At 38.2% G+C, this 17,033-nt stretch overlaps 1 protein-coding gene across 1 annotated transcript in view; it reads left to right on the top strand.

Moving 5' to 3' along the window:
• Window positions 1–17,033, top strand: part of IMMP2L (inner mitochondrial membrane peptidase subunit 2) — a 478,971-nt gene that overhangs the window by 362,348 nt on the left and 99,590 nt on the right. The window contains exon 5 of the mRNA XM_075152362.1: window positions 11,039–11,141. Coding sequence (XP_075008463.1) covers window positions 11,039–11,141 — 103 coding nt within the window. The remainder of the gene's footprint in view (window positions 1–11,038; window positions 11,142–17,033) is intronic.

The following is a 17,033-nucleotide window of genomic DNA, read 5'->3' on the forward strand; positions in this document are numbered from 1 at the left end:
GAAGGGCAATGAAGCTGGTGAAGGGTCTGGAGCACAAGTCTTAGGAGGAGTGGCTGAGGGAACTGGGGTTGTTTAGTCTGGAGAAAAGGAGGCTCAGGGGAGACCTCATCGTGCTCTACAACTACCTGAAAGGCGGTTGTAGCGAGGTGGGTGTTGGTCTCTTCTCCCAAGTAACTAGCGATAGGATGAGAGGAAATGGCCTCAAGTTGCACCAAGGGAGGTTTAGATTGGACATTAGGAGAAATTTCTTTACTGAAAGAGTGGTCAGGCCTTGGAACAGGCTGCCCAGGGAAGTGGTTGAGTCACCGACCCTGGAAGTATTTAAAAGACGTGTAGATGAGGCGCTTAGGGACATGGTGTAGTGGGCATGGTGGTGTTGGGTTGACGGTTGGACTCGATGATCTTAGGGGTCTTTTCCAACATTAATGATTCTATGATTCTATGATTCTATGACCTTTATTACTATTAAATAAGTTTTCTTACACATTTGAGATAAAACAGTTGAAATATTTGGGAGTTTTAAAACTCATAATCATAACTTGTATCAAAAACATACATTTATTTAAGAATACAGAGTTAATATTTTTTATGGCTTATTTGCAGGCTTCTCAGTTATCATTTTGATAGTGATGTCCTTTAAAAAAAGAAAATGCACTTTTAAAGGAAAAGCAATAAAAGGTATCTTTTCATATTTTTTCCTAACAAACATTAATAGAAGGAAACATATAAAGTTTCAAGCTTCCATTGTACAGAGAATAACAACTCTCCTCTTTCCATAAATAATAAAAAAACCCAAACCCACATCTTGAAAGCACTTATTAAGTTAAGGTTCCACATTTTGTATATGCTGCCTAAAGCAGATTAGGAAATTTTAATACCTTTACTTAGTGCTAAGCAATAAAGAAGGTATAACAATTAGCTTCTCTGTGAGAGGTGTGTGGGTGGGGAATTATTTCTTACAGTTGGAGCTAGGCAGATACATTGCCAGACTCTTTTAGCAGTCACAGGTCTACAAGAATCTGATTTTAACTGAGACAGCTATTCACAATGCTGATCTTCTTACAAGGTTCCAAAAAAACAGATGGGGTATTGTTCTTTGTGATGTGTTAAAACTTCTTTTAGCAGTTGCAAATGCCATTCTGACATGAGAAACTCTGCAGAATTTCTCTTCACTATTTATTAAATAAGCCCTACAGAGTCATGGATCTTACTTTCTCTCAGTCCTGAGTAAGTCGTTCTGTAGTCTTTGCAGAGTAGATAACTTTAAAAAAAAAAAAAGGCCCTTTTATATCAGCGAGCAAGTATGTTGTCGGTCTTGGCAGGACTGGTTAGACCGCGCTGAATGTTACTCTCTCTATCTATGGTGCTTCAACAGTACTTTTGTTTGAATAGCACAGTGCCTTGTTTCAGGCTCCATGGGCTCGGTACAGTCCAGACCATCTGAATCTCAGTTAAATGCAGACTCATTGCTGTCAGTCCCGCTTCTGTCCCAGACAGAGGTTTGGTACTCCACCAGCTCCTTGGCACTTTATTATAAGCAGGTACACATGGACAGAAGTGCCAGGTAGTTTAGCAGACAATGCCTAGACACCAGATCAGATGCAATCAAGAGCACAACTAACATCTTGTAAAGTCTGAGTGGGGTTTAACCCCCCTCTTTCTTATTGCTGGAGAATGCCAATAATTACCAAGCTCTAAGCATGTTCATGGTGACTCTGTGCTCCACCATTCCTTAAGGAGGAGAGGATTGAAAGAGCTGGTTGAAATTTAATTGGAAGAGATTCAGAAAGAGAGCAGGCAAAAAAGAGAGACTGGTTCTAGTCCAGTTGTTTGCACACCCTTCCTGGGAGGAGAAAAGGCCTGATTTGTGATCACCCAGAAGGCTTTGTTTGTGTTTTAATACAGTAATATTGTATTATAAAATGGATACCTACATCAGAAGTCTGGAATGACACCTCTATTTAAGCAAGTCTTTTTCTCCTTGATTGCATAGTTTTGCCTGGTTGCACAATGGTCTGGCCTCAACAGTTGGCCTTGACATTTCTCTTCACCTTCTGCCTATGCCTAGTATTTGGGATTCAACCAGCCTTAAGCTGAGGAGGATCCAGAAATCAGAATACAGGAGCTTTAACCTCTAACCAGTAACCTCTAGCAGTGATGAAGAGGCACTGCTGCTGTGACTGCCTCTATCACCACTTTTTGAAAAAAAGAGAGCTATTCTCCATTCAGCATTTCCTCGGAAGAGGAATAGGCCAACAGGGTTCTCCATGACAGTAGATGCCATGATTTTCCCCTCCGGGATACAAAGAATTTTCAAACTTTTTTCTCTCTCCCCGCCTCCTCCTCCTCTCACTTACACGCACAGAGCACATTTGTTGGAAGGCTGGCATGGCCAGCAGCCTCCACCCTGAGGCTGAGAAAACACACAGGGTAGGTAACCGAAGGTCAGGCTACAGCCTCTCCCTTGACAATTTCTGTGGCAGAAGAAACGGCAGAAGAAAGGCTAAGGGAGAGGAGTTGGATGAGGAAAAAAAGTGAGTTCAAGCAAGAAGAGCTTTATAGAGACCTTTATTTCATAGTTGCAGATTCTGCAGGCTGGAGATTAACTGCTGAGTCAACTTTTAAGTTACACAACTTTTAATCTTGAAAAAAGTTGGACCATCTCTTTTCTAAGGTTTGCGCAGGCATTACTGAGAGGAAAATTTCTGCGTCTGTTACTGAAAGAGGGAAAAAGGAAAGTATTGCTGCAGTATGTCATTACGCCCAAACCATTAAGTATTTATCAGGTGAAATCTTGGCCTTGTTTACAGTACTGTAAATCTTAACTGTTCACTTCAAAACAATTGCCTTCGGTTCCTTCAAATGTGTCTAAAGCTAAAATTTTACCCAGTGATTTTCCCAGTTGATTCAATATTAATAAAAAGAGGGTGTGGGGTGCAAGAATTAATCTTTTTAATAGCAGTACCTTTTTGGTCTCTATTTATCCTCCTGTTCTTACAGGTATAAAATTTCCAATTTGACAATGATGGTTGGGTAATTTTACTTAGATGACCTAGAATAATTAGTAAGTTTTTACTTTGGTAAAATTATTAAGCTAATGATAATGAATCTAACAAATGATTCCCATCTAATATATGATATAATATGATACACTTAGTAGCTGTTAATGATATTAGCAGAAACCTGTCATGTTAATTATCAATATAATTTAGTAATGTGAGAAAGTAATGAAATGATACACTCATTTGGTTAATGAGACTTTTATCAAAAGAGGCAAATGGAATAATTTTCATAATCTTAACTTGAAAGGGCACAGCCTTGGCAGTTGGAATCAGACAGCTTCACAAGTGAAAGATGATAGTAGAGAAAAATGAGATATTGTATGTTTTCTTTTTGCTGAATCAGTAAGCTGGTTAGCCATTTAAATGAAGTGGATGCAACAGATGAAATGTTGCTCTTTTTTTCAACACAAAATTACTGTTTTGTTTTTGTTTTAATTTATCCTGAAAATAATTATGTTTCTTCTCGTGAAGAGAATGTGCTGAGCAAAAGAATGAAGTTGTTTCAGTATCTCAAATGGGAGTGACAGATTTGTGTAAAAGCGTTAGGAACGATTATTTTCACATACATGTGCAGTATATGCAGTTATCTTTAGATAGTATCAAATGCTGAACAAATTGCAAAATACATATTGATATAAAATTTAGAATTTTCTAATACTTGTTTTATATAAAAATACTCTCAATACAATTAGAGGCAGTAATGCAAGTTATATATGGACCTTGAAAGGAATATGGTCCTTGAACAGGTATTCCATGGTATTACCTCAGCAGTATTTTGCTATAGGTTTAATCAATTTGAAAAAAAAAAAAGAAAGACCAGATGCTGAACTTATCTGTGTGATTTCAAATACAGGTTAGCAGAAATCATCCATAGTTTCATTAAAAAATCACCAAAATTTCATTTTCCTAAAAGAGTTGAGGAGAGCTGCCATGAAAAGGATCATAAAATGAGAATGCTGTTAGTGCTAGAAACACACGCAGGGAAAAGAAAGTGGCACACGATATGAAGGGAATAGTGTAGAAGACCCAAGAATGAAACCACACACAGATGTTACAGGAAAAAGGGATAAAATCATCTGAGGGAGGGAAGCTACTGTTAGTTGATCGTTCTTAGCAGCAGGAGCAAAATGAGTTCTGCTTTGCAGGGACAAGCAATATTAAATGCTTGAGGTAGCCACATGCCTCCTGACTATGTAAGCAAAACTCTCAGGAACAGAGGGAAATTCCTGTGCTGCTAAGTGCATGGTGATCTGTTACAGTGCCCTGTCTGATACAAAATGGGGTGTTATCAAGCAAACTTCAGGCCTGAAATGAGGCTGCTATCTATAGTGGATGAGCTGGCTTATTATTTGTCCTTCCAATCATTTTATAATTTTAGATAAATATGCACAATAGTACATTTATTTCATCAGACTGCTAGAATCAGTGGAAGAAATTTTGTAGAAAGGCCTTTAACATTGCTGGCATATTTTATTTTACATATTTAGGAGTTACAAAAGACTGGTTATCTTAGAAAAAAACCTGTTACAGAAAGACTTGAGGGCAAAATCTGATGAATCTCTTTAATAAAATGTAAGGGTTGGTAGGCAATCTTGTATATTCATCTGTATTATTTGCAGTACTTTCATCCAAATATGGTAACAACAATGCTGCCATATACTAAGAAATAAAACAAGTATAAATAATATGATGTTGTTTGGACTTGATTAACTGTAAATATTGTTGACTTAAAAATACTGTTATATGAACTATCAACTATATTGTATAAAGCATTTAAAAGTTTTTCTAATTCGATTTTTGTTTCTATAGCTAGTTGGTATTCAAATCATAGAATCATAGAATCATAGAATCATTAAGGTTGGAAAAGACCTCTAAGATCATCGTGTCCAACCGTCAACCCAACACACCATGCCCACTACACCATGCGCCTCATCTACACATCTTTTAAATACTTCCAGGGTCGGTGACTCAACCACTTCCCTGGGCAGCCTGTTCCAAGGCTTGACCACTCTTTCAGTAAAGAAATTTCTCCTAATGTCCAATCTAAACCTCCCTTGGTGCAACTTGAGGCCATTTCCTCTTGTCCTATCGCTAGTTACTTGGCAGAAGAGACCAACACCCACCTCGCTACAACCTCCTTCCAGTAGTTGTAGAGTGCGATGAGGTCTCCCCTCAACCTCCTCTTCTCCAGACTAAACAACCCCAGTTCCCTCAGCCACTCCTCATAAGGCTTGTGCTCCAGGCCCTTCACCAGCTTCGTTGCCCTCCTCTGGACATGCTCCAGCACCTCCATGTCCTTCTTGTAGTGAGGGGCCCAAAACTGAACACAGTATTCGAGGTGCGGCCTCACCAGTGCCGAGTACAGGGGCACGATCACCTCCCTACTCCTGCTGGCCACACTATTTCTGATACAGGCCAGGATGCCGTTGGCCTTCTTGGCCACCTGGGCACATTGCCGGCTCATGTTCAGCCGGCTGTCAATCAGCACCCCCAGGTCCTTTTCCTCTGGGCAGCTTTCCAGCCACTCTTGCCCAAGCCTGTAGCGTTGCCTGGGGTTGTTGTGGCCAAAGTGCAGGACCCGGCACTTGGCCTTGTTGAACCTCATACAATTGGCCCAGAAAAAAATATTTAGTTGCCTCACATACATAACCCTGTCTTCTAAAAGCAGCTGATTTCAATAATAGCTTGTGGTCAAAGGAATATAGTACATGTAAGGGAAGGGTTAAAGTAAAAAGACACAGATGGCTGTATGTGTGTGTTGGAAGAGAAAAAGGGGATTTCTTAGGGGCTGGAAGGTGTGTAGTGTCATGTGGAAGGTTCCCTGTGGTGATAGGAATACAATTTACATGATACATTACAATAAGGTTCATGTCTTGGGATCTGGGTGTCACCTGAAATTGAATATCTTGCTATTTTTTCATTCTCTGAATTTGATAAAGATGGATGTATGTGGAAAAAGTCCATGTACAGCTATTTATGAAGTTTGGAAAAAGTTGCTCTTAAGTATGATAGAGACTACCTATTTTACAAAAGAGTTTGTATTTGTTTATTATCTCCTGTACAAACAGAGGAAATTATCTACAGTGTCTGTTCCCTGATGACACCCAGAGGTATGCAGATTGCTGAGACCTGATTTCTCAAGGTCAAATCAAACTGAAGGCAATCATTCCTCATCCAACTTAGCTGAGCCAAGTTGCTTGCTTTGGCACTGGTACCACATCCTAAAAAAGCAGATTTTTCTTGCTTGTGGGCAGGTGGTTAGAATACCATATACAGCTCATTTTTGACTGTCAGGATTCAAATTATTTCTCAGCCAAGGATAGATATAAGTACATCTGTTAACTATTAAATCATGGAGAAAATAACCTTAGCAAAGGTTCAAAATGTACCTCAGATGTAAGAAAAAAAATCAGAATTTCAGATCAATTTCTGTAAAAATGACTAAAAAGGTAAATGTAATTCCATTACATTCTGATCAAGAAAATTACTGCAACTCTCGTAGACTCTGTTCTTAAGCCAGTCAGAGTTTAACAACAGTTTGAGCGACAATAGCATAGGTGGTTTTTACTAACCTGTCAAAGACTTTGGTAAAACCTGATTTTTTTTTTTTTCCACACACCAGTATGGTTTTTAACAGATGCTTGAATGGTTTGTATCAAAATCTGGGTATTTTAGTGTCTTTGCCTGTGCTATTCCTAAAGCGAACCTTTAAAATGGGAAGGGTAAGAGGTATTAAACAGTCTTTATTTATTTTTACTTGAAAGATAGTAAGTTTCAGGAAGTGAAAGACTACTCTTTATTAGTAGAGGCTGTCTGAAATTTAAAAGATTGTTCAGTAATTATAACTCATGCTAATGAACTAGATATAAAATTAACAAATACTAAGTTAATTATTACACCAATTTTCTCCTAAGAAATCATTCAGACATCTTCTAAATCTAATTAAAAGCTTCATGTGTGAGAGCTAACAGAGGTCAAGATTACAGGCAAACTCAGAGAAATTAGTCTAAGAATACTCAACTAAGAAAGAAAAATAGGTTTTTACATTACTTTCAAAATATACAGTACATTAGTGACTGCATTTCCTTTGTAGCAAAGGCCTGTCACAAGGAGTTGAGGTAAAATTCCTGATGAGCTAATTGTGCTTTTAATTGATAATTGGCTTGAGGATTTTAGGTTTTGTTGTTGTTGTTGTTGAAGAGCGCTAGAAGCATTCCGAAGTAATTTTTAACTTTATATTGTATTAATTTTTCACAGAAGAATTGATCATTATACTATAATTGTTATTTATTTACATGGGCCTGAATCTGAAAAGTGGATGCCAGTTGACTGCAAAGCTATCCTTAAGAAAAGGGATTGAGCCAGCACTTCTCATTCTTCTCAGAAATGATGTACAATTTGTGTTAGTAATTTGTCCTTGTAGGATTCCACAAAAAGATGGGTAATAGTCTTCTCTCAGCATGTCTAGCTAAAACGGCTAGCTAGTGAAATGAATGAATGGTGGTTTGTACATTTAGAGCAAGAGCCATATTGCCAATGTAGCGCACACATGTGGTCTCCTCCTTGCAAATTAGGCCAGAGATTAAAGTGTTTAATTTCTGCAGGATTCACGTGAGAGAGGGGCAGTGTTACTAACTGACTAATTTTGATTATGAAACAATTTGTGCTCTCTTCATAGGAGAGGAAACAACACGTTTGGTGTTTTTGTTCTTAAAAAAAGTCAACATAGTCTTTGCAACAGTAATTAAAAATAACCTACTGTCATTAACTGAATATGGCTTTCTGAAGCCTGTAGCCTTGTTTGCTTCCATGGGTGGTTTATTGATCTGTTGTGGAGTAATTCAACAATGAAATTATCTTGAAAATTAAAAACAATATTAAGTAATGGATGATCCAATTTACTGTAACATGAGCTTATTGCTGTGGTTTGTTACTAATTCATGCAGTGAAAAGCTCAAGTAAAACTTTGTTTTCAAATTTCAACCTGTATTCCACAGGACAGTTTTTGCAGAATTGCTGAAGTGGATGCAAAGTCCCTAGATAACTGCCCTATGCAAATGCTACACTAACATTTTGAAGGAATTGTCTTAGGAAAATAAATTTTCTTGCCGCTCTTGTTCACAGATATACAGGCACTTATTGTTTATGATATATCTTGACCTACATGTAGGAAAAATCGGATGAATTATATACCCCATACATGAAATGACAGAAGGTTTTACGTTTATCTGCTGGGCTTACAGGAGGATTTATCCATGCAGTATCAGTCCTATCTATTAAAGTAGATAATTAGAACTGCTGGTTCTGTTTCTTTTCCATTTCTTTTTCTCTCCCCTATTCCCTTAATACATTTATTAACGTCATCAATTTTAATTCTATTTCCCCTAAGTCAAAACTTCTTGTGTACAATCATCTGCTTTTTTCAATATGAGAATTTGTACGTAATTCCTCTTTTAATCACTGTAAGAGACTTTTTTGAGTAATTGTAGCAATTTTTTCTCGTTTATGATGGTTATTTCAAGAATAGAAAAGAAATATGTATTTTCCTATTTTGTAGAAATAATAAAAAGAACCAATGATAATAGCTGCACTCTGTAATCTTTTTCTTTTTGCCTTAGGCCTTAAAGAACACACTATACACCTCTGTTAAGCCTTTCTATTTTCACAGGTTCTCTGCAAATCTCTGCAAGACCTATCCATGCAGACCAAATTCTTTCCATTTTTATTTCCAAGTACTTATTGCAAAAGCATTTTTTTTTTTTTACCTTTTTTCCCTTCCTGTTAGTGATTTCCTAATCATAATAAAGGAGGAGATTATTTGGGAGCAGGAGATTGTGTCCGGTCTGACATGAAGTCACTGACTGGCATTTGCCGTATTATTTTCCTGACATTTATGAGGTAAACATGTCAGCAGAATTAACTTTCAAATTCTTGCACCCTTCTGGGTGAAATTCAGTCTTGTGCATGAAGTCTGTAAAGGTACAAAACTTTATCACAATCTACTTTTCTATGTTCAGGAAGATGAATGGAAGAGAAAATTAAATATTTTTTGCACTATTGTTTGCCTTTATCACTAATGGAAGATATTAATTTAATAATTTTCAGAGTGTCTAATCAGACAGAACAGAATTAATGGCCATCTTCTCTCAGCCTGTATCTTAAAACATGTTTCTAGTAAAATATAGCCTCATATGGTACTTTATAAAAGAAATTATCAGTGAGACAAAGCATTATGGAATCTCAAAACATAAATAATTTTATTGTCCAGACTGTATGCCATATTTCTTAAAAAAAAAAAAAAAAAAAAAAAAAAAAAAAAAGAGGAAGGAATTGCATAGTAATAAATTGCTCTTTTAGCATAATTAAATTATTACAGAACTACCCTTTGTGTTTAATAAATCATATATTTACCAACTCAGGACAGTTTTGCATTTTTGTTTTGAATGGCTTAGGAACTCAGTCTTGAATACTGTGTAATATGAAGCTGTTCTGAAGAAAGATGAAAATCAGAGCCTTTCTTTTCTGCAAATAGGCTATTATTTTTTCAGCTTCCAATGAAAGCACAGGTAGAACTTCCATTAGAATATAGTTCTGGCACACTCATCCTTTTAGCTGCCAGAAAAAGCTGTTTGAAAAAGCACTGGTTGGATTTTGTGACTTGCAAAGTAAATAATTATTATTTTTATTTGACTAATAAAATCAAAGTTAATAAAATGCACTTTTGAGGGTCCCTTATTCATCTAATATTTCATGATCTCTAGGTTATTAATTAGCTTGTCCTTATAACATCCTCACCTCCCCCACCAAAGCCAAACAAACCTCACCAAAAACAGTTTTCCTGGGGGGTAGACTTTTGACTTGTGAACATCCCTGATCAGTGCTGTTGCACAGTTCAGCTGAATGTCCTAGTGAAGGTGATTTTCTTTCTTCAGTTGATTTTCTTTAGTTTTAGAGTGTGCTCCTTCTGCATCCTGCTTTGGGGGCATATCTTCCAGACGGTGAAAAGTGATGAGCAGCTGGAGGCAACAAGATAGATCAAAAGTCTGTTTCTGTCTATGGACAGACTTGGTTGTCCAAAGCAAAATAAGAGTTATCACTATCTGTAGTCCTGTTTGTAAATGCTTAATCATGGTAATAATTTGGAGTGCATGATAAAATCACCTCCCTGCATGAATGATTGCAGAATAACAGATCCCATCTGAAAGAAATCAAAAGTGTATGGTAGAAGGCAGACTGGAATTGTGAAAATGACAGCCACTCAGGAACTAAATGCAGAAATTTTGCATACTCTGCACCTCAGCTTTAGTTTGTCATTTTTATAATATCAGGGCATGCTGAGGCACTGCTTCAGTATGAATTTCTGTGGAGAATGGCTTGAATCATCAATGTCATTTTTTGCAGCACTTGGCCTTCTCTTAGGGGTTTCCTTTAAGTTTGTCCTATTTAGCTTGTTACAGCTGAAGCAATCCAACCCCCCAGGACATAAGCATTATAGGAATCCAATCCTCTGAATATGAGGTCAGTTCAGATACGCCAGACTATTTTTGATGAGTACCTAACGCTACCCCAGAAGAAAAGCATTCTCAATACAATATCTTTATGTGACTGCAACATGTGTCCACTGGCATTTACCTGAGATAAAATCTGATCGTTCAAAGAATTGTTATTACAGAGATGGAAATAAGAATCCCTTAATTATATTTAACTGAAAAGTCTCTTGTTCCCTGTTGTGATGTGATTTCTGCCAAAACAATGTAGTAAACAGGCCTTGATAGTGCAACTAACTCATACAAAATTGTTATGTATATTTTCACTTGAGTAGTACTCTTGAAGTCTAAAGGAATTCAGCATGGTTTTTTTTAAGCAAGTGTTGGATCATATACATGGTCAAATTCCGAGACAAATATGTGAATTTTCCTAACAAAAAATTATAATTTTTTTTTAACTGATTAGCCATTTTTTGTAATTCTTTTTAGAACCATCGGATACAAAAAGAAGTATGTGAAAGTTCCACATGGGCATATTTGGGTGGAAGGTGATCACCATGGACACAGCTTTGACAGCAATGCTTTTGGGCCGGTAAGTCAATTCTCTGTATCATTTACACTTTGCAACTGAAAAGCAGTGCATGTCTCCTGGCTCATTTTTGCAACACAGCAAGAATGAATTGATTGTGAATGTATTCTTATTGTTTTTGTGAGAATTATTAGATTTTATAAAATATCTTGATCAGCAGAGATTTTTAATTTCCCCACATGGAAGAAGAAGTGGTGGAGATTTTAAATTTGGAGGGGTGCACTGGAGGAGTAGCCAGAGGGTGAGCCAGCTCCCTGTAGCTGACAGATGCTCCCTGAGGACGTGTTGCCAGCTGATGTAATTTGGAATGCTTCCCTCCCGGGAGCTTGGTCTTGTGTTAGCGCCGGTACTGAGATAAAGAATTAGGAAACCGTAACAGTGCTTAGTAAGTGTTAACTGTTAAATTGGTCTGTGGATGATGGTATAGATATTTCAAAACTTTCCCCCCCCCAAAAAAATTAAGTTTTTTTTGTATAGGGCCATTTTCATATTGAGTAAAGACGAAACGTAACGTGAAAAATCTGTTTCTTGACTGGCAAAAGTGTGTATCTGTTCATCAGGAAGACAGTAAATGCTTTCTCTGCACTCCAGTTTTGGTTTGGTTTTGGTTTTGTTCCATTTTGTGTAGATTCCTGTTCTTGTTTTAACTTAATCTAGCATGCAGGAAATAGTTGCATAAGCTGTGCGTTCTGCTGTGGAAATACAAATCCTTTTTGCCCTATTCCAGATGCAGTTTTGACATGTGTCTTTAAGAGAGAATTCTCTTCTAATATTATAAAAAAACCCATTGGTTGTCACGAGGAAGTTGTCAAGGCTGGGTTTTTCCACCCTTACACATTTCATACCTATTTCATACAGAAGTCGCCCCACTGACTCTAATTGAATTAATGACAGCAAGGACCTTATGAGTTTCTCTGGCTTCTGGAAGTTTAGCCCAATTATTAACTTGAAATAATTTCCTCTCAGGAAAAAATGCAAAAAAGGTCTACTGTCTGTTTGGAGTAAGTGAAGCCATTGCCTCTCTTTTAGTTTGTCTCACCTTTCTTGTGCTTGTATTTGTTGCTATTTTTCATTATTATTTTCCTGCTACTATCTTCTTAGATTTCTAATATCTAGTTTTCTTTCCTGCAGGATTTAATTGAGTCTATCCTGTGCAGGTATCACTTTCCTCCCTTGTTAGGCTTTTCCTTTTCTGTCTCATTCTCTGTTCCCAAGATAAATTCTTAGTCATAAAGCCACTAATCTTCTTTTCACCTACAAAAATATTGCCAATGTAGACTCAGAGCATAAGGAAACTTAGCAGTTGGGCATTAGTTTCAGATTTATAGCAGTTCACACAGAAATTAATACAAGGTAAAATCCTCAAGATGATAAGCACTATGGAGCTTTCATACAAGATAGCATGTTGGGGTAAATCTAAATACCTTCAAATCTTTACTCAATTCACTGATGTTTATAAATATTAGAAAATTGTCTTCACTAGGCTTTGACCTTATATTAGTCATCAGCTGCTAGCTAACATTGGATAGTATGTCACTTTTCTTACAGCAGTGGCACCTTTCAAGAGCTAGTAAGACAGTTTTTGACAGTGAATTCTTAAGCTTTCTGCAGGAAGAATGACCTTTGTATTGTGTTGATGAATACATTATGGGCAAGTCAGCTGTAAATAGATATTTTCGTCTGAAATTAAATCAGAGCAGCAATCACTGAATACAGGCAAAAGGGGGCAGAAGAGATCATAGTGCTGGAAAGTAGCTTAAGTAGCTTAAGAATAATAAAATACTGAAAATTTTCATTTGTAGAAGAAAATGGAAAGTGTATTTGGAAGGACATGCTGGACTCCAGGTTCTTTTCCATTCTACACACGTTAGATTTTAGGTTACTGGAACATTTTCTACACCTCTGTCTGCTGTACTCTTGAGATCACTTGCACAAGTGAATTAAAATATTAAAATCACTCTCTTCAAGCCATTCAGAAGGTATATTCTGCTTAACTTAAACACTTTTTCTCTCATAAGACTGCAGCAGTCATAAGGAACAGGACTGCACAATGGTAAGACATGAACCTATTTTTCTCATTTTGTTAGAATATAGGTCACTTAAGAGATTAGGTTAGATGTTACATGTGTCACAATTCTGACTTGCAAAAGCAGATATATTTTCCTGGATCAAAAGATGCAGTAAAAATAGTGTATTTTAAAGTGGATGATGTTGTACGCTACCATTTTTTCAATTTTTCGTGCAATCTTATAGTAGAAAGGCATATATAGTGTAGACAGTCAGACACAGTAATGTTTTGTAGATGAGCTTAATGAGTTACATGGGGCATAAAAGGAAATTATGGAAAAACAGATTGAGAACAGATGCTAGAATCATTTTTTCTCTTGGAGAACAACAATATGTGTAATGGCCTAATGGGTTAGGTTGATAAAGCAAAAACCGTGATACCAATCAAGTTCTAAATTAGATGCACCTTTGGAGAGATATGAATTTCTAAAATGTAAAACTTTGGCAGATTAAATTATCTTTACTTAGGTCATAAAAATATTATAAAATAAATTATATTATCTCTTGTTATTGCATGGTTTTTATAGGACTAGCATTGTAATGTTAAGACATAGAGAGACATTTTCCTGAAGTGTGTAAATAAAATGAAAATGTTTTAACTAAGATTTGTAAAGGTTTGATATTTCCTTTCTGCTTAGTCGTGTCTTTGAATAAAATTAATACCTTAACTGATATTATAAAAATAACAGGACATCTGTGAGTAGTGCTGAATTAGAAATGCTGTTAACTCTCTATATGATCAAAACTTAAATATTAATTATGTTTACAGAATATTGGACTCAATTAAGTAGTGCATGGTTATTGTACATTGTCCTTAAAAAAATGCTTTGTGCAACAGAGAATGGTAGGTGTTATACAATACTATTCCTTTGATAATGCTGCGTTTCAGGTTTGGAAATATGTCATGTCAGCCATTCATAAGGCTGAAAATAGCTGTTTTGAAAGGAAGCCAATGAATATTCAGAGAACTTGCACCTTTTTACTATTATTTAAGGGGATAAAAAATGACATATCACTGGAAATTTATTTCGATTACCTGGACTAGAATAGGGATTTCTACTCAATTACCTGTTACTGTTTTCAGATTCTTATAGAATGAAGTCAAGCTTTTATCACATTAGCATTTCTAACTGGCATACTACAGGAATGTAATAATGAATATCTTATATAATTATCATACCACTTTTTAAAGTTTCTTCTTTTTGTTTTCAGTTCTGGTAATTTTCCTATTTTGGGGGGCCTTTTTACTCTAAGGTTGTAGTTCGACAGCATAGGAAATCTAACATTACTGTTCCTGGCAATGCTTCTGCTTTCTTAGATCAGAAATGGAGGAGACACATTATAAAGTATTGATCAAGTATTAAACTCCTCCACTGTTTCAAATTTCTTAAGGATTTTAAAGGGTTAACTTTATGGTTAACTTTATGCCAGATCAGTTATTGTCTTTGCTTGCACAGCCAGGATAATACCAGCATAAAAACAAAGTGACAATTTATATTCTGGATCTGACACTCTGGCTAAATCAAGGAAAAAGTCATTATAAACTGTACTTCGTCCAGATCAAATGTGTAGAGTTGGCATCCAGCAGTGCAGAGATGATTTGCAACCAACATGTAGGGGTATCTGAGAAACAGTTATTAATAAGTGCATATAATAACTGACATATATATATATATATATATATATATATTTTCCTGCATGTACACACATGCAGTAAATAGCACTCTCAAATTTAAAAAAAAAAAAAAAAGTTCAATTTTATCTTATGGGGATTTGTTTGGTAAATGTAACAGTCTTCTTACTACATTTCTATGTTTCCAAATGCCTCCAAGCTGAGGATATGAAAGAGGATATGTATAAAATTAGGGCTTGAAGTCAATGGCAGTCTTTCAGCTGTCTTGTAAGGGATCTGAACAAAAGCTCATTAAAGTCAACGAGAGATTTCTGTTGACTTTAATGGCTTTGGATAAGACTCTTATCCAGTCCTGAGGGGTAAAGGGGTCCAGGAAGGCTGGATGTTCTTCAAGAAGGAAGTCTTACAGGTGCAGGAGCAGGCTGTCCCCACGTGCCGTAAGAAGAATGGGTGGGGAAGATGACCGGCCTGGCTGAATGGGGAGTTCTGGCTGGGACTCAGGAAAAAAAGGAGAGTTTACCACGTGTGGAAGAAGGGGCAGGCAACTCAAGAAGAGTACAGGGATCTTGTTAGGTCATGCAGAGAGGAAATTAGAAAGGCAAAAGCCCAGCTAGAACGCAACCTGGCCACTGTCGTAAGAGACAACAAAAAATGCTTTTACAAGTATATTAATGACAAAACGAGAGACAAGGAGGAAGCAGTTAACGACCTGCTACACCACCTGGACACTCACAAGTCTATGGGGCCAGATGGGATCCACCCGAGATCCCAAGCTTGGAGCTTGCCAAGCCACTCTCCATCATTTACCAGCAGTCCTGGTTAACAGGGGAGGTCCCGGACAACTGGAGGCTTGCCAATGTGACGCCCATCTACAAGAAGGGCCGGAAGGAGGATCCGGGGTACTACAGGCCGGTCAGTCTGACCTCGGTGCCGGGGAAGATCATGGAGCGGTTGGTTTTGAGGGTGCTCACAAGCCATGTGCGGGACAACCAGGGGATCAGGCCCAGCCAGCACGGGTTCATGGAAGGCAGGTCCTGCTTGATCAACCAAGTCTCCTTCTATGACCAGGTGACCCACCTAGTAGATGAGGGAAAGGCTGTGGATGTGGTTTACCTGGACTTCAATAAAGCCTTTGACACTGTCTCCCACAGCATTCTCCTAGAGAAGCTGGCGGCTCACAGCTTAGACAGGTGCACTCTTCGCTGGGTAAAAAACTGGCTGGACGGCCGAGCCCAGAGAGTTGTGGTGAACGGAGTTAAATCCAGTTGGCGGCCGGTCACGAGCGGTGTTCCTCAGGGCTCAGTTTTGGGGCCAGTCTTGTTCAATATCTTTATCAACGATCTGGATGAGGGGATCGAGTGCTCCCTCAGTAAGTTTGCAGATGACACCAAGTTGGGCAGGAGTGTTGATCTGCTTGAGGGTAGGAAGGCTCTTGCAGAGGGACCTGGACAGGCTGGATCGATGGGCCGAGGCCAACTGTATGATGTTCAACAAGGCCAAGTGCCGGGTCCTGCACTTCGGCCACAACAACCCCATTCAACGCTACAGGCTTGGGCAAGAGTGGCTGGAAAGCTGCCCAGAGGAAAAGGACCTGGGGGTCTTGGTCAACAGCTGTCTGAACATGAGCCGGCAGTGTGCCCAGGTGGCCAAGAAGGCCAATGGCATCCTGGCCTGTATCAGGAATAGTGTGGCCAGCAGGAGCAGGGAGGTGATCGTGCCCCTGTACTCGGCACTGGTGAGGCCGCACCTCGAATATTGTGTTCATTTTTGGGCCCCTCGCTACAAGAAGGACATTGAGTTGCTGGAGCATGTCCAGAGAAGGGCAACGAAGCTGTTGAAGGGTCTGGAGAACAAATCTTACGAGGAGCGGCTGAGGGAACTGGGGTTGTTTAGCCTGGAGAAGAGGAGGCTGAGGGGAGACCTCATCACGCTCTACAACTACCTGAAAGGAGGTTATAGTGAGGTGAGTCTTGGTCTTTTCTGCCGAGTAACTAGCGATAGGACAAGAGGAAATGGCCTCAAGTTGCACCAAGGGAGGTTTAGATTGGACATTAGGAAAAATTTCTTTACTGAAGGAGTGGTCAGGCCTTGGAACAGGCTGCCCAGGGAAGTGGTTGAGTCACCACCCCTGGAAGTATTTAAAAGACGCGTAGGTGAGGCACTTAGGGACATGGTGTAGTGGGCATGGTGGTGTT

This window comes from Calonectris borealis, chromosome 1 (assembly GCF_964195595.1).
Source record: "Calonectris borealis chromosome 1, bCalBor7.hap1.2, whole genome shotgun sequence".
NCBI classification, from domain to species: Eukaryota; Metazoa; Chordata; class Aves; order Procellariiformes; family Procellariidae; genus Calonectris; species Calonectris borealis.